Below are 26,037 nucleotides of genomic sequence, written 5' to 3' on the forward strand. Positions count from 1 at the left end.
TTTCTAGAGCAAGTATGTGGGGGCTAGCTATATCAATGCTAGGAGGCATGAGTTTCTGAATCTTACTTAGGGAGATCGCTCAGTAACCGAGTATGAGGTCGGCTTTCTAAGGCTGAGCCGTTATGCACGAGGCATGATAGCGACTGAGCAAGAGCGCTGTGTCTGTTTTTAGGATGGCCTTAGGGATAATTTGAGGGTCTAGATAGCTTCGTAGAGGGAGTATGAGTTTGTCGTGCTAGTCGAGAAGGCCAAGATTACGGAGGAGGTTAAGCGCGCTGAGCGCTAGAACCGTGATAGAGGGAAGGCAAGAGGGATGTAGAGCCTTCGAATGTCGGTATGAGGCCTAAGAAAAAGGCCAGGACTGATACGCCCGTGAGAGTTGGGCCTATTGTTGCACCTGCTGGGGTGGCGATCTGTCAGCTTTGTAATAGACGCCATTCGGGTGAATATTGGAGAGTTTCTGGGGCTTGTTTGAGGTGTGGGTCAACTGAGCACCGAGTTAAGGATTGTCCACTGAGGGGTAATCAAATGAAAGCTCCGGTTACTGAGACTGCATTGCCGCCAAGGGTAGTTCAGCAACCATCTATGGGCCGTGGCCAGGTTACGGGTGGTAATGGTATGAGCCGAGCACAGAGAGCACCGGGCAGAGGTGCTGGGCTGACTGAGACGAGGCAGCCAGTGCTTGTGTATACTGCACTTCATCGTAATGATGGAGATGCTCCGGACGTCATCACAGGTACGTTCTTAATCTTTAATGTACCTTATGTTGCACTGATAGACATAGGCTCTACACATTCCTACGTTGTATGTTCTGTGTTTGAGACTTTGGGAATACCATTTGAGAACATTTCTAGTGAGATTTCAGTGGTGAGTCTGTTGGGGCAGTCTATTAGGGTTAGTAAACTATTTAGAGATGTACTGTTGGAAGTCCAAGGGGCGGTATTTTAGGCTGATCTGATGGAACTTTTGTTTGTGGAGTTTGACTTGATTCTGGGTATGGGCTGATTGGTGAAGCATCGTGTAAGACTGGATTGTGCTGAAAAGAGGGTGATTCTAAGGACCGAAGAGGATAATGAGGTAGTCGTAATTGGAGAGCGACGAAATTATTTGAGCAATGTGATATCTACGTTGGTAGCAGAGAAGTTGGTGTGGAAAGGATGTGAGGCATACTTGGCTTACATCAGTGTTTCTGATACTGTGGACTCTTTGGTTAAGGACATCCGTACTGTAAGGGACTTTCCAGATGTTTTTCCAAAAGAATTACCAGGGTTACCTCTAAGCCATGAGGTAGAATTTGGGATTGAGTTGATTCCTAGTATGGCTCCGATGTCTATCGCCCGTTATCGAATGGCACCGAAGGAGCTGCCAAAAGTGAAGGCTCAAGTTTAGGAGTTGTTGGATCGTGGGTTTATTCATCCTAGTGTGTCTCGATGGGTAGCACCGGTGCTGTTTGTGAAGAAGAAGGACAGTACGATGATGATGTGTATGTATTATCGTCAGTTGAATAAATTGACGATCAAGAATAAATACCCACTTCTGAGGATAGACAACCTATTCGATTAGTTCAGAAGAGCTTCAGTGTTTTCTAAGATTGATTTACGCTTAGGTTACCATCAGTTAAGAGTAAAGGAGGCTGATGTGCATAAGACGACATTTAGGACTCGGTATGGCCATTACGGGTTCCTAGTTATGCCTTTTGGGTTGACTAATGCACCAACTACATTTATGGATCTGATGAATCGTGTGTTTCAGCCCTACTTGGATCAGTTTGTAGTAGTGTTCATCGACGACATCTTGGTATACTCCAGGACTGAGGATGAGCATGATATGCATCTGCGAGTGGTTTTGTAGATTCTTCATGAAAAATAGCTTTACGCGAAGTTCTCTAAGTGTGAATTCTGGCTTTGAGAAGTGACATTTCTAGGACATGTAGTTTCTGCAGAGGGGATTAGAGTTTGTCCTCATAAGATTGAAGATGTGTTGGATTGGAAATAGTTGAAGAGTATGGTGGAGGTTCATAATTTTCTAGGTCTTACAGGTTATTACCGACGCTTCGTAGAAGGGTTCTCGTTGATCGAAGCGCTGTTGACTAAGTTACTGCGCCGTTGGAAGGACGCTCAACAGGAGAGCTTTGAGAAACTCAAGACAGTTGTAACTCAGGCTCTAGTTCTGATACAACCTGAGTCTGGCAAGGATTTCGTGGTTTACAGTGATGCATCACATGTAGGTTTGAGTTGCATTTTGATGTAGGATGGTAAGGTGGTCGCGTATGCATCTCGTCAGCTCAAGACCCACGAGGCTAATTATCTGACGTATGATTTCGAGTTGGCAGCGGTGGTTTTTGCTCTTAGGATCTGGAGGCATTACTTGTTCAGTGAGAAGTGTATCATCTACACTGATCACAAAAGCCTCAAGTATCTCCTCACTCAGAAGGAGTTAAACCTTAGACAGCATCGTTGGGTGGAGCTGCTTAAGAATTATGACTGGGTTATCGAGTACCATCCAGGTAAAGCCAATATGGTGGCAGATGCGTTAAGTCATAGGGTGATGACTGATTTGAGGGCTATGTTCACTCGACTGAGTCTTTATGAAGATGGGAGCCTTTTGGCTGAGTTGCAGGTTAAGCCGATGTGGTTGGATCAGATTAAGGATACGCAGTTGGGAGATAAGTCTCTTGAGTTGCAATTCCGTCAGGTTGAGGCTTGTACTACCACTGATTTTAGGATTGACAGTAATGGGGTGTTGCGTTTCTGAGATAGGATCTGTGTACCTAATGATGAGGACTTGAGGTTGTCGATTCTGAAGGAGGTGCATAGTAGCCTTTACGCTATGCATCCTGGTGGCAACAAAATGTATAAGGATCTTCGAGAGTTGCATTGGTAGCCAAGGTTAAGGCGTGAGGTTACTGATTTTGTTACTCGTTGTATGACTTGTCAACAGGTTAAGGCTGAGCATCAGTTACCTTCGGGTTTGCTTCAACTAGTTAGGATATCGATGTGGAAATAGGAGTGAGTAACGATAGACTTTCTTAGTGGGTTACCCCTAACACCCACTAAGAAGGATTCTGTTTGGGTCGTCGTGGATCGATTGACTAAGTCTGCACATTTCATTAGGACAAACTTCTTCTTGCAAAAGCTAGCTAAGCCCTACATTTCTGAGATAGTGGGGTTGCATGGGGTTTCTGTTTCGATCATCTTCTATAGGGATCCTTGTTTTATGTTTTGATTTTGGCAGAAACTTTATGAGGCTTTTGATTCTTGTCTAGACTTCAGTACTGCTTTTCATCCTCAGATAGATGCTCAGTCAGAGAGGGTGATTCGAATATTGGAGGATATGCTGAGGGTTGTGTCATGGATTTTCGTGGTAGTTGGGAGGAGTACTGGCCATTGGCAAGGTTTGCTTACAATAACAGCTATTAGTCTAGTATTCAGATGGCACCGTACGAGGCATTTTATGGTCATAAGTGTCGCACTCCTTTGTGTTGGACTGAGTTAGGTGAGTGGCGGGTTTTGGGTCTGGAGTTGGTTTCAGAGACTGAGGATAAGGTCCATTTGATTTGTGACCGACTGAAAGCGGCTTTTGATATATAGAAGTCCTACGCGGATTTGAAAAGAAAGGACATCAAGTATTCTGTGGAAGACAAGGTTTTTCTTAAGGTCTCACCATGGAAGAAGATTCTGAGATTTGGTCTTAAGGGTAAGCTGAGTCCTCGATTTATTAGGCCGTACCGGATTCTGGAGCGAGTGGGGCCAGTTGCATGTCAGTTGGAGCTACCTCTAGAGTTAGATCGTATTCATGACGTATTCCATGTATCGATGTTGAGACAGTATCGCTCTGATCCTACTCACATTGTGCCTGTGGAGGAGATTGAGGTTAGACCAGATCTGACATTCAAGGAGTAGCCGGTTCAGATTTTGGATCGTGACGTTAAGGTACAGCGTAGGAAGTCTATTCCCTTAGTGAAGGTGCTGTAGCGGAATCATAGCACTGAGGAGGCTACTTGGGAGCCAGAAGATTCGATGCATCAGCCATATCCTCACCTTTTCTGATCAGGTAAAATTCGTGGACGAATTTTCTTTAAGGGGGAAGAGTTGTAACGCCCCAAATTTTTAATTTTTTTTACGATTTTCAGGCTTAGAAGTGTTTGAATTTGTGGTTTGTGTTATTTTGGCTTAAATTTATGTTGGGTTAAGTAATTATGAGCTCTGGGGTGTATTTGGGAGGTCCTAAGTTCAGGCTGTAACTTGGGCTAAATTTGGGTTTTTAATTGAATTAAGCCTGAATTGAGGTCAGTGGGCTTATAAGGAATTGTTGGTAAAAATTTAACAGATTGGGCCTGCTGGTCTAGTGGTTAAGTGACAAGGGATTAGGCTCAGGGTCAGGGGTTCGATTCCCTGCCATGGCGTTAGGATTTTTTTTTTTTTGCTACAAGTTTCAATAAGCATTGGGCTTTATTAAAATTTTGAGTTGTGGGCTTTAAGGGAAAAACCTAGGGTTATCTTTTTGTTCCTCCTTTTCGGCAAAATAGTTTTTACTTGTCGTCTTCTCTTTTCCCCAAAATTCCCTTTGCTGCCAGAATTTCCCTTTCTCCTTCTCCTCTCCATTCATTTTTCTTTCCCTTTCGTTTGGCTTGGTGCTTTGCTAGTAGATTTCGTCAATTCGGTAAGTATGGCAATAGGTAAGTTAAGTATTTTTCTGTTGGAGATTGTTAACAGAGGTTTTGGTTACTGTTTAGGGGGGATTCAAGGATCTGTGGATCATTAATTGAGGTTCTAAACAGCAAGGAAACACCATCCTTTGTCGAAGGCTTTGGAGTGCTCGTGGTTGGATTTACAGCAGAAACAAACTAGGTGTGTACTCCGATTGCACAGAAAATGAGTTTCGACGAAAGCCAAAAAACCAGTCTGTTAATGTCACACGGGCGTATGGTCTACCCGTGTGGTAGCTTGCGTCGCGAGAGACGGGCATGTGACAGATGAGCCAAGCTGTGCGTGCACGATACAGGCGCAACGGACACGGGCGTGTGAGGTTGGCAAGGCCGTCTGCGAGTCACGGGCTCAACCATTTGAGCCGTGTAGGTCGCACGGACGTGTGGGTCACACGGGTGAACCACACGAGCGTATGGGTCTTGGGCCAGGTCGTGTGATCCACACGGGCAAGGCTAATTTGGGGCCGTTTGGGCCACACGGGCGTGTGGGGCCATACGGGCAGGGCACAAGAACGTGTGAGTCCAATTTTCCTAAAATGTTTTGTAAGGTTGCACGAGTCACCTAAGTCGACTGTGACCTACCTGTAGGGTCGGTAAGCATTATTTAGACTTTATACTATGAATGTTTACTGTATTGTATGTAAAGCATGTTACAATAAGCATGTATATCTGCTTGATTCCATATATCTGTTCTGCTATGATATGATCTAATTTTTGCTTATAAGCATGCCACGATATTTATGATGCATTGCATTGGGTTGGGTTGTTATGAAGAGAAGGAAGTCTGAGAGGTGATTAGCCTATTATCAGGCAGTTACGCTGCATATATCTGTTATGTATTGTTTTACAATACCACTTGGTGTGTAGGGCTGGATGGGTCGATTTTATCCCCATATTTGGTGTGTAGGGCTGGCTGGGTTGATTTTATCCCCACATGGTATGTTGGGTTGGACGGAGATGGTGTGCAGAGTTGGTAGGCATGATTTCTGTTCTCTGATATCTGATCTGATCTGCATACGATATCTGTATGGCTAAGGCCGAATATCTGTATTCTGTTATCTGTTTGTATGCATGCTATTTGTGGGGATGTACACACTGAGTTTGCCAAAGCTCACCCTTTTGTTTATTTGTTTGCCAGGTAATCCTCAGCAGTAGATGGATCGGTGCGACGGAGGGCTCGATGGTAACCACTGTGGGACATTTATGGATTTTTGAGTAACATTCTGTTTTGTCTGCTTTATTTTAAATATTTATTTTTGGGACTAAAATGTCTTTGGACTTGAACTATTTTTTTTTAGTCTATTCCAGAATTTTAAACTATTAAGCTATTGATTTATGAATTAATGATGTTTTAGCTTCCACGTAAAAGAACAGTTTTCAAATGATTAATGGAATAAGGACTTCCCGATTTAAGTAAAGATAATAATCTGAATGATTTTAGCTTACTAAGTTTTTATAAAAACACCCTCATGTAACGCTGCCAGATTCGGCCATAACGTCTAGGCCGGGTTTGGGGTGTTACATTAGTATACGTTCATATATTATTAATTAAAATGATTAATTCCTATGTGTATCCATGAATGTTCGGAAGTTGTGTCTCATTTGGTAATATCTCGTAACCCTATTCCGGCGATAGATACAGATTTGTGTTCCAAATATTGCTGATTTGATAGGATTCATACTTTGGAAAGCTCACGATAGCCCATTTTCTTTGCACCCTAGTAGAATGAAAATGTACCGTGACTTACAAGAGTTATATTGGTCGCTTAGAATGAAGAGAGAAATAGTTGAGTTCGTGGCTAAATGCTTAACTTGTCAAAGAGTTAAAGCAGAACATCAAATTCCCACTAGATTACTTCAACCTATTTCTATTCCTAAATGGAAATGGGAGCACATTATGATGGATTTTGTAACAGGATTCTCGTTATCTTCGAGTAAGAAAAATATGGTTTGGATGATAGTTGATGGACTTACGAAATTGACCCATTTTATCATTGTCAAAACCGATTGGTCACTTCTAAAACTTTGTAAGATTTACATTCGAGAAATATTTAGATTGCATGGTGTATATGCATCAATTATCTTTGATCCGGATCCATGATTTACCTCAAGTTTCTAGAAACAGTTTCTCGAATCTTTAGGTACAAGACTTAATTTTAGCACGGCTTTTCACCCGTAAATAGACGAACAATCTGAGCATTCATTCAAATTCTAGAAGATATGCTTTGAGCCTGTGTAATTGATTTTGAATCGGGTTGGGAACATTATTTACGTTTGGTTGAGTTTTTGTACAATAATAGTTTCCAGTCGAGCATTCAAAATGGCTTCGTACGAAGCTCTTTATGTTCGTAAGTGTCAAACACTTGTTTGTTGGTCAAAACTAAGTGAAAGAAAGGTTGTTGGACTGGAATTAAATAAAGAAATAAAAGATATTGTTAAAGTGATCTGAGATAGATTGAAAGCATCTTACGATAGATAGAAATTGTACGCGGACTTGAATCGTCGGGACATTGAATTTGCTATAGGAAAAAAAGTGTTTTTAAAGGTTTCACCATGGAAGAAAGTCCTTTGATTTGATCGAAAAAGCATATTGAGTCCACATTTTATTAGGCCATATAAAATCATAGAAAGAATTGGACGTCTTGAGTATTGATTAGCATTGCCAGTAGAGTTGCAGAAAATACACAATGTTTTTCATGTTTAAAAATGCTTAGGAAATACCGTTCAGAATCATTTCATGTTATTTCCGCAGAAGATTTAGAAATTTAGCATGACTTGTCTTACAAGGAAGAACCAGTTAGAATCTTAGCTCGTGAGGTAAAAGAGTTACAAAACAAACATGTTCTGTTAGTGAAAGTTCTGTGGCGTAGCCACAGTGTTGAGGAAGCAACATGGGAATCGAAAGAGGCGATGAGATCCCAGTATCCTCACCTCTTTTCGGGTAAATTTCTGGGACAAAATTTCTTTATGGGGGAGAATTGTAACAACCCAAAAGTCAGTGGTGTCAGAAAGTGTGAATTCGGAATTGAAATTTAGTAGATTAGACTCATAAATATTTTTATTAAATATTTACAGAGTCAAGTTAAAAACGAATTGAATTACGGTTAGGTAATTTCGTTGAATTAGTGTTTAAATTAAGTATAACGATTAAATCGCGAAAGTATAAAAGTGTGATTTGTTATTTAATTATAGGGTAAAATATAGCTAAGGGACTTAGAAAGCAATTATACCTTGTTTTTAAATATAGTGGACGATTATGGCATAAATAATTTATATATAAGTTATATATGTTACATTAGTATTAATATATGTTAAATAATATTATTTTATAATAAAACAAAGAATGAATATTACAAGTGGATAGTAAGAGAAGCCATTTTCTCTTTTTATTTTCTTCATTTTTGAAACAAAGAAGAGGGTAGAAGGACGAACAACCATAAGTGTTTTAAGCTTTTCAAGCTTTATTTGGTTAGTTAATGTAGTCACTTTTCTTATATTTTTTATGTTTTTGGAACCTTAAGATCATGAGCAAGCTTACCCATGTTGGAATCTTTTAGAATTAGTGAAGTTTAGGGAAGTTGCCATTGTAAAGAAATTTAAGTTCTTGGTGTTATTTTGATAGATTTTAAGGTTGGAAGTTAAATGAGACTACTTTTTGAAGTTAATTCATGAAATTGTGTATTAGGGACTAAATTATAATAATTCAAAATTAGAGGTTTAATTGAGTAATAGGAAGTCCTATAGGAACTCAAGGAAAATTTGGTTTAATGTTGGGAGTATTTTAGATAAATTATGTTAGTACCGGTTTGGAGGAGTAAATTGAAATTCATATTAAAGTAGTAAAATTTTGTAATTAAATATGAAAAGGCAAGGTCGTCAACGAGTAGCTCGAAAATTATGTTGTGTGTTTCTATAATTTGAACTATTTTTAATTGTTGCACTGAACATTGCATTATATGGCGAGTTACAAGGTAAGCGACAAATTTGATTTAGGTGATATGAATCAAAATGATTGAATTGTGTACTTGTGTTTGAGATTGTATCAAATATTATTAAGAAATGAAATTGATTATGTTTTGGAAAGAAAATATGTTACTATGAACATATATACTTATGTTGTTACGAACATAGATATGTTTCTTTACATTACTTGAATTGCATTTTAGTTAAGTAATTGAATATCTTGTACCACATTCTAATACTCTGATTATGGAAGTACCAATGAGTTTTACTTAGTGTAAGCTTATTTTGTTATGCGCAGGTTAGGTACCTAGTAGATCTAACATCGACTCAGCATCTAGTGACGACCCCGACTTCAAATGTTGGTGAATGGTCCTTTTATTGGTTTTGGCATGTACCTAGGTTAATATGATAGTTTTGGTCATTTTTCTTGGTATCTTGGTAGTATTGTGATATGGCAATGTTGTGCTTTTGGTTAATAGATATTATTTGGTTTTGGTAAGTTTTATGGTTTTGAAATGTATGAAGTGTTTATAAGATAGTTAACTTATAATGTGGACATATTTGGTTTCCTTGTGCTGGTGATTTGGTGTTTAGTACTTTATAAGAATTATTGTGGATGGAACAAGTTTGATATGTCAATGATGTTTTAGATGAATGTTTAATGTATATGTATATACTTTGTGGTGTCAATGAGGGTACATTGATTATGTACATAAATTGTAGGAAATATGTATGTTTTAGACTCAATTATAGATGTTTGAAAGCATGCTTATAATTGGTTATTATTTGGCTTGGAACTTAAGGAATTGAGGTTGAAATGTCCTGTTTTGAAAGCAAAATTTAGGTTCACATGGCCTGGGACACGAGCGTGTTACATGGCCGTGTGTCTTATTGTTTTTAGGTGCAGCTTTCAAACGGTTTGGCACACGTCCTGCAACATGGCCATGTGGCCCTATTTCAAATACTCACAGGGGCAGATACAGGGGCTGGGACATAGCTGTGTGTCCTGACTTTGAATGCTCAAATAGTCTGGGCTACGTTACACGGCCTGGCCACACAGCCACATGACCCTTGTTTTCCAAATTTTCTAGTTCTTTTTAAAATTTTCTAATTTGTTCTGATTTGATCCCAAATTGTTCTCAAACTATTTTTAGGGCCCTATAGGCTTGGTTTAGGGCTCGTAAGTGTATTTTTATTATAGATATAATGTGTTTTTTTTTTAGTATTGTAATTAGAATTGATTAATTATTTCTATTTAAATTTAATTGATTAATTGTTTTTTATCAAAAGGGTTTTTGATTTACTGTGATACTTCACTTAATGGTTTGGGTTGCGTTTTAATGCATGAAGGCAAGGTTGTAGCTTATGCTTCTCAGCAATTGAAATCGCGTGAGAGGAATTATCCGACCCATGATCTAGAATTGACAGCTATTTTGTTTGCTTTAAAATTTTGGCGACACTATTTATACAGAGAAAAATGTCATATCTTCATTGATCATAAAAGTTTGAAATATTTGATGTCATAGAAAGAATTGAATTTGCAAGTAGATGGCTAGAGTTGTGGAAATATAATGATCTAATAATTTACTACGACCTGGGAAAGGCTAATATTGTTGCAGATGCTTTGAGACAAAAGTCATTAATTGCATTGAGAGATTTGAACATGCAATTGACGCTTGTTGAGGACGGTTCAATTTTAACTGTATTAAAAGTTCAATCGACATTTCTGAAACAGATTAATAAAGCTTAGAAAAGTGATTCAGAGTTGATAGCCAAGAAAGAACAGATTGAAAAGACAACAGATTCAGATTTTTGCATTGGTTTGGATGATAGTATGTACTTTCAAAATAGATTGTGTGTTCTAAAAAATTTTAAAATTAAACAGAATATTCTTCAAGAAGCTCATAACAGTAAATGCTCAATTCATCCTGGTAGCAATAAAATGTACGGTGATTTGAAACAAATGTACTGGTGGCTAGGTGTAAAGTGTGAAATTTTGGACTTTACGTCTAAATGTCTAATTTGTCAACAGGTTAAAGCCAAACATCAAGTACCTTCTGGGTTGTTACAGCCTATTATGATTCTAGAATAGAAGTGGCAGCAAGTTACTATAGACTTTGTGTCAAGATTACCGTTGTCTCCTCAAAAGAAAGATGACATCTTGGTTACTATTGATTGGCTAACTAAATCCGCTCATTTCATTCCTATATGTACGGGTTATTCCCTTGAGAGGTTGGCAAAATTTTATGTTTCTGAGATTGTAAGATTACATGGTGTACCATTGTATCTTATCTCTGATCGGGATCCCCGATTTACTTTTAGATTTTGGAGTAAGTTACATGAAGTGTTAAGCACCAGATTGTATTTTAGTACTGCATTTCATCCACAAACTAACGGTTAATCTAAATGAGTGATTCAGATCCTCGAGGATACGCTTTGTTGTTGTATTTTAGAATTAAAAAGTAGTTGGGAAAAATTTATTCCGTTAGTTGAATTTTCGTATAACAATAATTATCAGTCGAGCATTAAAATGGCTCTGCCTGAAGCTCTTTATGGACGAAAATGTAGAACTCCATTGTATTGGACTGAATTGAGTGAGAAAAAGCTTTTTAGTACTGATTTAATCTGAAAATTGAAGAAAAGGTTAAAGTCATACAAGATAGTTTGAAAGCTGATTTCGATCGTCAGGAATCATATGCTTATTTGAAAAGAATAGACATAAAATTTCAAGTTGGCGACAAAGTGTTCTTGAAAGTATCACCCTAGAGGAAAATTGTAACACTCCGTACCCGAGTCCGTTACCGGAATCGAACACAAGGTGCACACAGACTTAACTTAATTGTTTTCACAGTCCATAAAAAAAATTTTCCAGACTAGCTGGTTACTGCATCATTGTCGCCTTAAAAATCATATCTTGAGTTTTAAAGCTCAAAAATCAGTTTCGTAATTTTTCCCTGAAACTAGACTCATAAGTCCATCAACATATTTTTTTCTAGAATTTTTGGTCGGGCCAATTAGTACAGTTTACTAGTTAAAGTCTCCCCTAATCCAGGGTTCGACTACTCTGACCTTCATGCATTACGAATTGGATATCTCCCTGTACAGAGCTTCAATACTGATACCGTTTGTTTCTATAGAAACTAGACTCAGAGAGGAATCTATACATATATGGCATGACTCCTAATTATCTCTGGTTAATTTACAATGAATTTCCAAAGTCGGAACAGGGGATCCAGAAACCGTTCTGGCCCTGTTTCACGAGAACTTAAATATCTCTTAACATATAACTCATATGACTGTTTCGTTTCTTCCATATGAAAGTAGATTCATCAAGGTTCATTTTGATAATTTATTCACTATTTAACACCATTCCTACTATTTAATACCATCACTAAGAACTCGTAGTGACCATATCTCGTTCAGAAGGCAGTTTTGGGTATGTCCGAATCTCGGATTCGCAACTGATAATAGCCCGATCTCAAATCTATTTTTGAGAACACTGAGGCTCCCTTCAGTTGATCGAAAAAATCATCGATATGCGGTAATGGATATTTGTTCTTTATTGTCACTTTATTAAGCTGACGATAGTCGATGCACAACCTCATGGTTCCGTCCTTCTTTTTCACAAACAACACTGGTGCACCCCAAGGTGAAAAACTCGGGCGAGCAAAACCTCTATCCACCAACTCTTGCAACTAAGCTTTCAACTCCTTTAATTCCGTTGGTGCCATACGATCACGGAGCTATCGAAATCGGTGTGGTCCGGTACAAGCTCAATACCAAACTCTATCTCCGAGCAGTGGCAAACCCGGTAATTCTTGGGAAAAACATCCGGTATTCACAAACCACCGCAGATTCGGGTTTTATTTCTAACTCCTTATCATCAAGTACATACGCAAGGTATGCTTCGCACCCTTTCTTACATACTTACGGGCCAACATTGATGATATTACGGTGGCAACCCTTTAAGTCCGTAGATTCAACTCGGATCATCTCGTTATTTCGCACCTCAAATCAATAGTCCCGCTTTTGTAATTCACATCCGCATCATGCACGGTCAACCAATCCAACCCAAGAATAACATCAAATTCATCGAGCGGCAAAAGCATCAAGTCCGTAGTAAAGCAGAACCTCAAATTACTAGGGACATTTCTTACACACTTTGTTGACCAGACGTAACGACCCAAGGATTTGACACCGAATTACGAACTCGAGAGACTCAATAGGTAAAGTCTTCTTGGATGCTAAGGCTTCGCATATATAAGAGTGAGTAGAACCGGGGTCAATTAAAGCAATCACATTAGTACCAAAGAGAGTGAAAGTACGGTAATAACATCGGCGAGGAAGCATCCTCACGCGCGCGTATGGCATAAGCCCTAGCGAGCGCGAGCCTCGGATCTGGTCGTAGCATCTCTAGATCCTCTCGACCACCACTAGCATTGCCGTATTTCGGATGGTCTACCTCGGCGGTGGTAGCACCCGGTTTCCCACTCGATTTATATTCATCGAGACAACCTTGGGCAATCTTTAATGAAGTGGTCAATCGCTCCGCACTTGTAACAGAGCGGTCACGGAATCTACAACTTCCAGGAATGCCATTTACCACAATATCGGCACTCCGCTCTCTCTCGACGATCATTTCCACCATTGGCGATCAAGTGACTCGTGTGGTCACGAGGGGTCGATCGCGATCTAGTCTAGAAAAGCCGAAGTGTCTCTAGACCGGCCTAAGCCATCTCTGAATTTCTTTGATGATGTGGGAAGGGCTTCCCAAGACCTCTTCTGAAACTCCCTTGCTCCCACTTCACTTTTCTTTTCTCCATCTTGAGCTCCTCACTTTGCATGCTCGCTCGACAAGAGCCACAAACTCTCGGATTTCCAAAATGCCAACATACGACTTTATATCATCATTCAGTCCATCTTGAGCGTTTACATCACACACGAAGAAATGAATTCAGCGCATAAGCTAAGCCTCACAAATTTTCGTTCAGAGTCGGTAGCCGACATGGAACCTTGTTTAAGTTCAAGAAATTCCTTCCGTTTTGATCCATAAATCTCTGACTGATATACTTTTTCCGAAACTCAGTTTGGAAAAACTCCCAAGTTACTTGCTCTCGGGGCACCATAGAAGTCAGAGTACACCACCAATAGTAGGCAGAATCACGTAGCAAGGAGATAGTACACTTTAGGCATTCATCGGGTGTACAAGATAGCTCATCGAGTGCCGGATAGTGTTGTCCAACCAAAATTCAGCTTGCTCGGCATCGTCGCTATCCGTAGCTTTAAATTCAGTAGCCCCATGTTTTCGGATTCTGTCAACTGGGGGCTTATTGGATCTTATTTGGTCAGTTACCGGAGGCATTGTAGGTACGGGGGTCGTATTAGTCGGGAATGGAGGTTGTGGAACAGTAGTGTTAGTTCGAATGTATTGGTTGAACCAATCATTCATCACGCTATAGAAAGCTTGCCTAGCCTCATCATTCGGATTGCTAGCGATAGGTTGAGAGTCATTGGCGCTGTCCCTTGTCTTGGGAGCAGCGCCACACTCTCCACATCATCACTATTGCTCGGTTGGGATCGGGATCCATTACTATAAATAAACACAAATTCAAATGTCGAAATCACCACACTATCAATTTATCACAAAATGGCATGTATAGCTAGACCCAAACGTATTACGGTAGTCCTAGAATCGACTAAACTGTAGCTCTGATACCAATAAAATTGTAACACCCCGTACCCGAGTCCGTTACCGGAATCGAACACAAGGTGCACACAGACTTAACTTAATTGTTTTCACAGTCCATAAAAAAATTTTTCCAGACTAGCTGGTTACTGCGTCACTGTCGCCTTAAAAATCATATCTTGAGTTTTAAAGCTCGAAAATCAGTTTTGTAATTTTTCCCTGAAACTAGACTCATAATTCCATCAACATATTTTTTTCTAGAATTTTTGGTCGGGCCAATTAGTACAGTTTTTTAGTTAAACTCTCCCCTAATCCAGGGTTCGACTACTCTGACCTTCACGCATTACGAATTGGATGTCTCCCTGTACAGTGCTTCAATACTGATGCCGTTTGTTTCTATAGAAACTAGACTCAGAGAGGAATCTATACATATATGGCATGACTCCTAATTATCTCTGGTTAATTTAAAATGAATTTCCAAATTAGGAACAGGGGATCCAGAAACTGTTCTGGCCCTGTTTCACGAGAACTTAAATATCTCTTAACATATAACTCATATGACCGTTTCGTTTCTTCCATATGAAAGTAGATTCATCAAGGTTCATTTTCATAATTTATTCACTATTTAATACCATTCCTACTATTTTTAGTGATTTTTCACATCCACATCACTGCTGCTGTCAGCATCTGCCTTTAAGGTAGGCTTTACCTATTTCATGATTTCCATGATTCAATTGGCCCTTTTTGCATACATAGCACAAAGTGTGATCATGATTAACCATTCCAATGGCTAATCGTTTCAAAACCATTCCATACCTCATAATGATCAACATACAAGCGATTATAGTACTATGCTAAAAGCATTATATAAGCCATTTTAGCATAGCTATCCAAGTTTACACAAAACCGAAAGGTACATGACCTACAACAAAAGGGTAGTCCTATACATGCCATTTCAAAGTTCAACCAAAATTGTACCAAAATGGGGGCTTTGATAGTGTGGATGACTTCGACTTCGATGATCCCGAATCCGATAGCTAACGAGCAAAATCTATAAAACAAAGAGCCAAAGCAGCGGGTAAGCATTTTAATGCTTAGTAAGTCTCAAGTAATGAAATCAGCTTTGACTAAAGTATTACATCTACATAACTAAATGAATCGCTTTATTAATACACATTCTCATAATCCTACTTACTTCACATTACCGACCCTTATGTTCATACACAAAAGAACAACTTAGCCAAAGGCGGTAGCTCGTTTATCAAGCGGCGAATACTTACTTGTAAGGACTCAACTAATTCAAGCACATACGAACATACCTCATTGCTGGAATTTTCACAAGTGTATAAACTGAAATTTTTACAGCAAGATTGCTCATTTCCGAGTCACGTACCTTCGGGATTTAACCGGATATAACCACAAGCACAATTGCCTTCGGGTCTTAACCCGGTTTAGTAACTTGCACAATTGCCTTGGTCTTAACCGGATATAACAACTCACACGAATGCCTTGGTCTTAGCCGGATATAATCACTAGCATAAATGCCTTCGGGACTTAGCCCGGGTATCATTCAAATGCTCATGTACACATATATCAATAATCACGACACATCCATATTTCATTTTCGTTACTAAGGCTCAAACACAAAATATTTATCAAACCTTTACAATTTCGGCTCAATAGCCACACACAAGGAGCATGATTTCAATATAATTCAAGTAGGGTCATTACTCGAAGACTTACCTTGGATGTTGTCGAGCGATTTCGACGGCTATTCGATCACTTTTTCCTTTCCCTTATCCAACTGTGGTCCTCTAAGCTCTTGAGCTAATTCACACAAATTTAACTTATTAAAATCTCATTATGATAGCTTATGGCCGAACATGACAAGGAGTTTAAATGGTCATATGGCCATCCTTTAGCTCAAATACACAACGGTCATGCACATTTTTAATCACAACAAGCAATTCAATACAATTCATTCAAACATCAAAGTGAAGCTCAAGGTACTTAGCCCTTATATACATTAGACATTAGAGTCACATGTGCACGAAATCACGAATCAATTCAACACATTAGTTAGTACTCTCCTTAGCGAATTTTCCAAGCCAAGAATAGGCATCAATATGCTTGCCTCTAACCGAATGCATGCACACCAACTCCCCTCATGTGGCGAATATGCATGTCCATGTTGAGGCCAATTATACACTTAATACCACACAAAAAAACAGCATACATTTTACTAACTAACGCATTACATATTGTAGCTCAATACACATCTCTCATTTACTTCATAACGAAACATCATCACAAGCAAATATACACCTTGAAATAGTATATATGTCATACCAATACATCATGTGCAAACATATATTCATGTAGGTGCAAGGGCCGAATCTCAAGTTGCTTATATCCAAATATAAACACATATCCAAAGCTCAAATCTTACCTACCATGCAACATGCATGAAACATACTTATGGATATACCATGGCGAATACACCACAACACCATACCATTTCAATTTGGTCATGGTTAACAAAGAACTTAGCATCTCATTCAAAAATGCTAAAAGAAAATCTAAGAGTCCTCAATCCCCCATCGCATGTATCATTATCAAGCTTGATATTTAGCATGCAATGGCATTAACACCACATCCACTTTGGCCGAATATCATTCCCATGACATAGCAAAGATTTGAACCATGGGCTAATAAGAACATCAAGCTAGCAACTAAAAACATGCATGAATCTCATGGCACAACCTCAAACATACCTTAATCTTGATGCAAGTATAGCCAAATCTCTTCCTAATCCCTTTCCAAACCAAACATGAAGCAAAAATTCCTTCCTTCCTCTTTAGTATTTTCGGTCAAGAGAGAATGAAATGGATGAACAATTTTTTTCTTTTCTTTTCTTCAATACACGGCAATGGGGAGGGGAGAAGCCTTCACACACAATTTTTTTTCATTTTTTTATTACCCATACCCTTAGTTTAATGTTTCTCCCTAATGCACCAACAAAACATGTCTATGACATGTTTTGCCCATCCTCCTTGTCATGGCGGCCACCTCTTATAAGAAGAGGGATATTTGACATGCAAGGCCATTGTTTTGCATGCATGCTTTAATTAGTCATCACACATTTCCCCATCATACTTTCAAAGTTTTCTACTAGGTCCTTTCTAGAGAAATTCACATTTATAACTCTAAATCAAACATCAAAAATGTCACACACGAATTAACACATATCATAAGCATCAAAATGAACATTAAATTATTTTTATGCCTCGGTTTTTTTGTCCCGAAACCACATTCCGACTAGGGTCAATTTTGGGCTGTCACAACTCTCCCCCACTTAAGAAATTTTCGTCCCCGAAAATCTTACCGGTAAATAGGTTTGGGTAACGCTCTTTCATAGAGTTCTCGGGTTCCCAAGTAGCTTCTTCCATCTCGTGTTTGAGCCATAACACTTTTACTAACGGAACCCTTTTGTTTCGCAGCTCCTTCACTTCACGAGCTAGGATACGAATCGGTTCTTCTTCATAACTCATATCGGCTTGAATTTCAACCTCTGATGGACTAATTACGTGCGACGGATCAGATCTATAGCGTCGAAGCATCGAAACATGAAAGACGTCGTGATCTTTCCAAGTTCAGGGGGCAAAATCAAACGATATGCAACTGGACCGACTCGTTCGGAGACTTCATATGGCCCGATGAACCTCGGACTCAATTTGCCTTTACGGCCAAATCTGAGTATCTTTTTCCAAGGCGAAACTTTAAGAAACACTTTATCTCCCACCTGATACTCAATGTCTTTTCGCTTCAAATCCGCGTACGATTTCTAACGATCTGTGGCCGCCTCAGACTTTCACGGATTACCTTTACTTTCTGTTCAGCATCTTTAATCAAATCAACTCCGAAAATTTTACTTTCACTGAGCTCGGTCCAAAACAATAGTGGACGGCATTTATGACCGTACAAAGCCTCGTAAGGTACCATCTTAATACTTGATTGAAAACTATTGTTGTAAGCGAATTCAATCAAAGGTAAGTACCGTTCCCATGAACCACTGAACTCGAGGATGCAACATCTCAACATATCCTCAAGTATCTGAATTATCCGCTCGGATTGACCATCAGTTTGGGGATGAAAGGCGGTGCTGAAATGCAACTTGGTACCCAAAGCTTCTTGCAATTTCTTCCAAAATCGCGAGGTGAATCTCGGATCTCTATCCGACACAATGTAAATCGGTACCCGTGTAATCTCACAATCTAAGAAACGTACAATTCAGCTAGTTTATCCAATAAAAAATCCATACGCACGGGGATAAAGTGAGCCGACTTAGTCAGTCTATCAACAACAACCCAAATCGCATCCTTCTTGCTCGCTGACAATGGCAGTCCGGACACAAAGTCCATTGTGACTCGATCCCATTTCCACTCGGGTATCGTAATCGGTGAAGTAATCCTCGAAGGCACTTGATGTTCCGCTTTCACTTGTTGACATATTAAACATCTCAAACAAAGTCGGAGATGTCTCGTTTCATACCATGCCACCAAAACCGACGTTTCAAATCGTTGTACATCTTCGTACTCCACGGGTGGATTGCCATTCGGCTACAATGGGCTTCGTTCGAATTATCGAAATAAGTTCAATTCTTTGGAACACACAGACGACTTCGAACCTCAAACAATCGTCATCATCAATTTGAAACTCCGATTCTTTGTTGAACACACTCAGCCGTTTTGCAACCAACTCATCGTCAACTTTCTCGAGCTTCACGAATTTGATGAGTCAATAATGGTTTGGCCTTTAATTGGCTACTAACACATTGTCGGGCGAGAATAGACAAGTGTACATTCATCGTCGTAAAGCAAGCGGTGATTTCGGCTTAAGGCGTCCGCAACCACATTAGCCTTTCCGGGTGATAATCAATGACAAGCTCATAATCTTTTAACAACTCGAGCCAACGTCTTTGCTGCAGATTTAAGTCTCTTTGAGTCATCAAATATTTGAGACTTTTGTGATCCGAATACACATGGCACTTCTCACCAAATAAGTAATGTCGCCATATCTTTAAGGCGAATATGATGGCAGCCAATTCAAGATCATGGGTCGGATAATTTTTCTCATGTGGCTTTAATTGTCTCGACGCATAGGCCACAACTCGACCTTCTTGCATCAATACGCAACCTAACCCAAGTAGGGATGCGTCACTATAGATGACAAACTCTTTGCCAGATTTGGGCTGCACTAATACTGGAGCTTCCGTCAAATGAGTTTTCAATTGATCGAAACTTTTACGACACTTTTCCGTCCATTCGAACTTGACATCTTTTCAAGCGGTTTCGTCATGGGTGTGGCTATCATCGAGAATCCTTTTACAAACCGTCGGTAGTAACCTAAGCAAGTCCCAAAAAGCTCGAACCTCGGTAATGTTTCTGAGGCTTCCAGTTAAGTATGGCTGAAATTTTGCTCGGTCGACTCGAATACCCGATGCGAGATAGCACATGACCCAAGAAGCTAACCTCTCTTAACCGAACTCACACTTGCTGAACTTAGCATATAACCGCTTATCCCGTAAAATTTGCAACACTAATCTCGGGTGCTCGCATGTTCGGTCTCATCTCTTGAATAGACCAAGATGTCGTCAATGAACACAACTACGAACCGATCCAAATACGGTCGAAGATCCGATTCATCAAATCCATAAATACCGCGAGGGCATTAGTGAGCCCAAACGGCATCACTAAGAACTCGTAGTGACCATATCTCGATTCAAGGCGTTTTGGGTATGTCCGAATCTCGGATTCGAATCGATAATAGCCCGATCTCAAATCTATTTTTGAGAACACTGAGGCTCCCTTCAGTTGATCGAACAAATCATCGATACGTGATAGCGGATATTTGTTCTTTATTGTCACTTTATTAAGGCGACGATAGTCGATGCGAGAACCTCATGGTTCCGTCCTTCTTTTCACAAACAACTTTGGTGCACCCCAAGGTGAAAAACTCGGGCGAGCAAAACCTCTATCCACCAACTCTTGCAACTAAGCTTTCAACTCCTTTAATTCCATTGGTGCCATATGATACGGAGCTATCGAAATCAGTGTGGTCCCATGTACAAGCTCAATACCAAACTCTATCTCCCGAACAAGTGGCAAACCCGGTAATTCTTCGGGAAAAACATCCGGGTATTCACAAACCACCAAGACAGATTCGGGTTTTATTTCTAACTCCTTATCATCAAGTACATACGCAAGGTATGCTTCGCACCCTTTCTTACATATACGGGCCAACATTGATGATATTACGGTGACAACCCTTTAAGTCCGTAGATTCAACTCGGATCATCTCGTTATTTGCGCACCTCAAATCAATAGTCTTGCTTTTGCAATTCACAACCACTTCATGCACGGTCAACCAATCCAACCCAAGAATAACATCAAATTCATCGAACGGCAAAAGCATCAAGTCCGCCAGAAAACAGGAACCTCGAATTACTAGGGACATTTCTTACACACTTTGTCGACCAAAGACGTAACGACCCAAGGGATTTGACACCAATTACGAACTCAATAGACTCAATAGGTAAAGTCTTCTTTGGATGCTAAGGTTTCGCATATATAAGAGTGAGTAGAACCGGGGTCAATTAAAGCAATCACATTAGTACCAAAAGAGTGAAAGTACGGTAATAACATCCGGCGAGGAAGCATCCTCACGTCTTGGCGTATGGCATAAGCCCTAGTAGGAGCGCCGAGCCTCGGATCTGGTCGTAGCATCTCTAGATCCTCTCGACCACCACTAGCATTGCCCGTATTTCCGGATGGTCTACCTCGGCGGTGGTAGCACCCGGTTTCCCACTCGATTTATATTCATTCGAGACAACCTTGGGCAATCTTTAATGAAGTGGTCAATCGCTCCGCACTTGTAACAGGAGGCGGTCACGGAATCTACAACTTCGGAAAGCCATTTGCCACAATCATCGCACTCCGCTCTCTCGACGATCATTTCCACCATTGGCGATCGAAGTGACTCGTGTGGTCACAGGGGTCGATCGCGATCTCGTCTAGAAAAGCCGAAGTGTCTCTAGGCGGCCTAAGCCATCTCTAAATTTCTTTGATGATGTGGGAAGGGCTTCCCAAGACCTCTTCTGAAACTCCCTTGCTCCCACTTCAGCTTTTCTTTTCTCCATCTTGAGCTCCTCGACTTTGCATGCTCGCTCGACAAGAGCCACAAACTCTCGATTTCCAAAATGCCAACATACGACTTTATATCATCATTCAGTCCATCTTGAGCGTTTACACATCACGACTTACGAAGAAATGCATTCGCTGCGTCTGGCTAAGCCTCACAAATTTTCGTTCAGAGTCGGTAACCGACATGGAACCTTGTTTAAGTTCAAGAAATTCCTTCCGTTTTTGATCCATAAATCTCTGACTGATATACTTTTTCCGAAACTCAGTTTGGAAAAACTCCCAAGTTAGTGGCTCTCGGGGCACCATAGAAGTCAGAGTACACCACCAATAGTAGGCAGAATCACGTAGCAAGGAGATAGTACACTTTAGGCATTCATCGGGTGTACAAGATAGCTCATTGAGTACCCGGATAGTGTTGTCCAACCAAAATTCAGCTTGCTCGGCATTGTCGCTATCCGTAGCTTTAAATTCAGTAGCCCCATGTTTTCGGATTCTGTCAACTGGGGGCTTATTGGATCTTATTTGGTCAGTTACCGGAGGCATTGTAGGTACGGGGGTCGTATTAGTCGGGAATGGAGGTTGTGGAACAGCCGTGTTAGTTCGAATGTATTGGTTGAACCAATCATTCATCACGCTATAGAAAGCTTGCCTAGCCTCATCATTCGGATTGCTAGCGACAGGTTGAGAGTCCGCCGGCACTGTCCCTTGTGCGGGAGCAGGCGCCACACTCTCCACATCATCAGCTATTGCTCGGTTGGGATCGGGATCCATTACTATAAATAAACACAAATTCAAATGTCAGAAATCACCACACTATCAATTTATCACAAAATGGCATGTATAGCTAGACCCAAACGTATTACGGTAGTCCTAGAATCGACTAAACCATAGCTCTGATACCAATAAAATTGTAACACCCCGTACCCGAGTCCGTTACCGGAATCGAACACAAGGTGCACACAGACTTAACTTAATTGTTTTCACAGTCCATAAAAAATTTTTTCCAGACTAGCTGGTTACTGCGTCACTGTCGCCTTAAAAATCATATCTTGAGTTTTAAAGCTCAAAAATCAGTTTTGTAATTTTTCCCTGAAACTAGACTCATAATTCAATCAACATATTTTTTTCTAGAATTTTTGGTCGGGCCAATTAGTACAGTTTTTTAGTTAAACTCTCCCCTAATCCAGGGTTCGACTACTCTGACCTTCACGCATTACGAATTGGATATCGCCCTGTACAGTGCTTCAATACTGATGCCGTTTGTTTCTATAGAAACTAGACTCAGAGAGGAATCTATACATATATGGCATGACTCCTAATTATCTCTGGTTAATTTAAAATGAATTTCCAAATTCGGAACAGGGGATCCAGAAACTGTTCTGGCCCTGTTTCATGAGAACTTAAATATCTCTTAACATATAACTCATATGACCGTTTCGTTTCTTCCATATGAAAGTAGATTCATCAAGGTTCATTTTCATAATTTATTCACTATTTAATACCATTCCTACTATTTTTAGTGATTTTTCACATCCACATCACTGCTGCTGTCAGCATCTGCCTTTAAGGTAGGCTTTACCTATTTCATGATTTCCATGATTCAATTGGCCCTTTTTGCATACATAGCACAAAGTGTGATCATGATTAACCATTCCAATGGCTAATCGTTTCAAAACCATTCCATACCTCATAATGATCAACATACAAGCGATTATAGTACTATGCTAAAAGCGTATATAAGCCATTTTAGCATAGCTATCCAAGTTTACACAAAACCGAAAGGTACATGACCTACAACAAAAGGGTAGTCCTATACATGCCATTTCAAAGTTCAACCAAAATTGTACCAAAATGGGGCTTTGATAGTGTGGATGACTTCGACTTCGATGATCCCGAATCCGATAGCTAACGAGCAAAATCTATAAAACAAAGAGCCAAAGCAGCGGGTAAGCATTTTAATGCTTAGTAAGTCTCAAGTAATGAAATCAGCTTTGACTAAAGTATTACATTTACATAACTAAATGAATCGCTTTATTAATACACATTCTCATAATCCTACTTACTTCACATTACCGACCCTTATGTTCATACACAAAAGAACAACTTAGCCAAAGGCGGTAGCTCGTTTATCAACCGGCGAATACTTACTTGTAAGGACTCAACTAATTCAAGCACATACGAACATACCTCATTGCTGGAATTTTCACAAGTGTATAAACTGAAATTTTTACAGCAAGATTGCTCATTTCGAGTCACGTACCTTGAGATTTAACGGATATAACCACAAGCACAATTGCCTTGGTCTTAACCGGATTTAGTAACTTGCACAATTGCCTTGGTCTTAACCGGATATAACAACTCACACGAATGCCTTGGTCTTAGCCGGATATAATCACTAGCATAAATGCCTTGGGACTTAGCCGGGTATCATTCAAATGCTCATGTACACATATATCAATAATCACGACACATCCATATTTCATTTTAGTTACTAAGGCTCAAACACAAAATATTTATCAAACCTTTACAATTTCAGCTCAATAGCCACACACAAGGAGCATGATTTCAATATAATTCAAGTAGGGTCATTACTCAAGACTTACCTCGGATGTTGTCGAGCGATTTCGACGGCTATTCGATCACTTTTCCTTTCCCTTATCCAACTGTGGTCCTCTAAGCTCTTGAGCTAATTCACACAAATTTAACTTATTAAAATCTCATTATGATAGCTTATGGCCGAACATGACAAGGAGTTTAAATGGTCATATGGCCATCCTTTAGCTCAAATACACAACGGTCATGCACATTTTTAATCACAACAAGCAATTCAATACAATTCATTCAAACATCAAAGTGAAGCTCAAGGTACTTAGCCCTTATATACATTAGACATTAGAGTCACATGTGCACGAAATCACAATTGAATTCAACACATTAGTTAGTACTCTCCTTAGCGAATTTTCCAAGCCAAGAATAGGCATCAATATGCTTGCCTCTAACCGAATGCATGCACACCAACTCCCCTCATGTGGCGAATATGCATGTCCATGTTGAGGCCAATTATACACTTAATACCACACAAAAAAACAGCATACATTTTACTAACTAACGCATTACATATTGTAGCTCAATACACATCTCTCATTTACTTCATAACCAAACATCATCACAAGCAAATATACACCTTGAAATAGTATATATGTCATACCAATACATCATGTGCAAACATATATTCATGTAGGTGCAAGGGCGAATCTCAAGTTGCTTATATCCAAATATAAACACATATCCAAAGCTCAAATCTTACCTACCATGCAACATGCATGAAACATACTTATGGATATACCATGGCCGAATACACCACAACACCATACCGTTTCAATTTGGTCATGGTTAACAAAGAACTTAGCATCTCATTCAAAATGCTAAAAGAAAATCTAAGAGTCCTCAATCCCCATCGCATGTATCATTATCAAGCTTGATATTTAGCATGCAATGGCATTAACACCACATCCACTTTGGCGAATATCATTCCCATGACATAGCAAAGATTTGAACCATGGGCTAATAAGAACATCAAGCTAGCAACTAAAACATGCATGAATCTCATGGCACAACCTCAAACATACCTTAATCTTGATGCAAGTATAGCCAAATCTCTTCCTAATCCCTTTCCAAACCAAACATGAAGCAAAAATTCCTTCCTTCCTCTTTAGTATTTTCGGTCAAGAGAGAATGAAATGGATGAACAATTTTTTTCTTTTCTTTTCTTCAATACACGGCAATGGGGAGGGAGAAGCCTTCACACACAATTTTTTTTCATTTTTTATTACCCATACCCCTTAGTTTAATGTTTCTCCCTAATGCACCAACAAAACATGTCTATGACATGTTTTGCCCATCCTCCCTTGTCATGGCTGGCCACCTCTTATAAGAAGAGGGATATTTGACATGCAAGGCCATTGTTTTGCATGCATGCTTTAATTAGTCATCACACATTTCCCCATCATACTTTCAAAGTTTTCTACTAGGTCCTTTCTAGTGAAATTCACATTTATAACTCTAAATCAAACATCAAAAATGTCACACACGAATTAACACATATCATAAGCATCAAAATGAACATTAAATTATTTTTATGCCTCGGTTTTGTGGTCCCGAAACCATATTCCGACTAGGGTCATTTTTGGGCTGTCACAAAAGTTCTCCATTTTGGCCAAAAAGAAAAGCTTAGTTCGTGTTTTATTGGACCATATGTGATCATCGAGAGAATTGGACAAGTAGCTTATCATTTGGCTTTATCATCTAAATTAGAGAAAATTCACAACATGTTTCATGTATCGATGTTGTGGCGGTACCGATCTGTCGACGTAGAAATTCAACTTGATATGTCATACAATGAAGAACCGATTAGAATTTTTGCTCGGGAAACCAAAGAAATGAGAAATAAGCGAATAGCTTTGATTAAAATTCTTTGG

General features: G+C 39.6%; 2 protein-coding genes across 2 annotated transcripts; both read left to right on the top strand.

The window, feature by feature from the left end:
* Nucleotides 1-1,430: 1,430 nt before the first annotated feature.
* On the top strand, nucleotides 1,431-2,754 carry LOC108481064 (uncharacterized). The gene is made up of 3 exons (XM_017784238.1): nucleotides 1,431-1,487; nucleotides 1,996-2,223; nucleotides 2,431-2,754. The coding sequence occupies exons 1-3, from the start codon at nucleotides 1,431-1,433 to the stop codon at nucleotides 2,752-2,754; spliced, it is 609 nt and encodes a 202-aa protein (XP_017639727.1).
* A 579-nt stretch (nucleotides 2,755-3,333) lies between these two features.
* Nucleotides 3,334-3,902, top strand: LOC108481065 (uncharacterized). Its single transcript, XM_017784239.1, has 3 exons — nucleotides 3,334-3,394; nucleotides 3,496-3,545; nucleotides 3,591-3,902. The coding sequence occupies exons 1-3, from the start codon at nucleotides 3,334-3,336 to the stop codon at nucleotides 3,900-3,902; spliced, it is 423 nt and encodes a 140-aa protein (XP_017639728.1).
* The last annotated feature ends 22,135 nt before the right edge of the window (nucleotides 3,903-26,037 follow it).

The sequence above is a fragment of the Gossypium arboreum genome, chromosome 1 (genome assembly GCF_025698485.1).
Source record: "Gossypium arboreum isolate Shixiya-1 chromosome 1, ASM2569848v2, whole genome shotgun sequence".
Lineage (NCBI taxonomy): Eukaryota > Viridiplantae > Streptophyta > Magnoliopsida > Malvales > Malvaceae > Gossypium > Gossypium arboreum.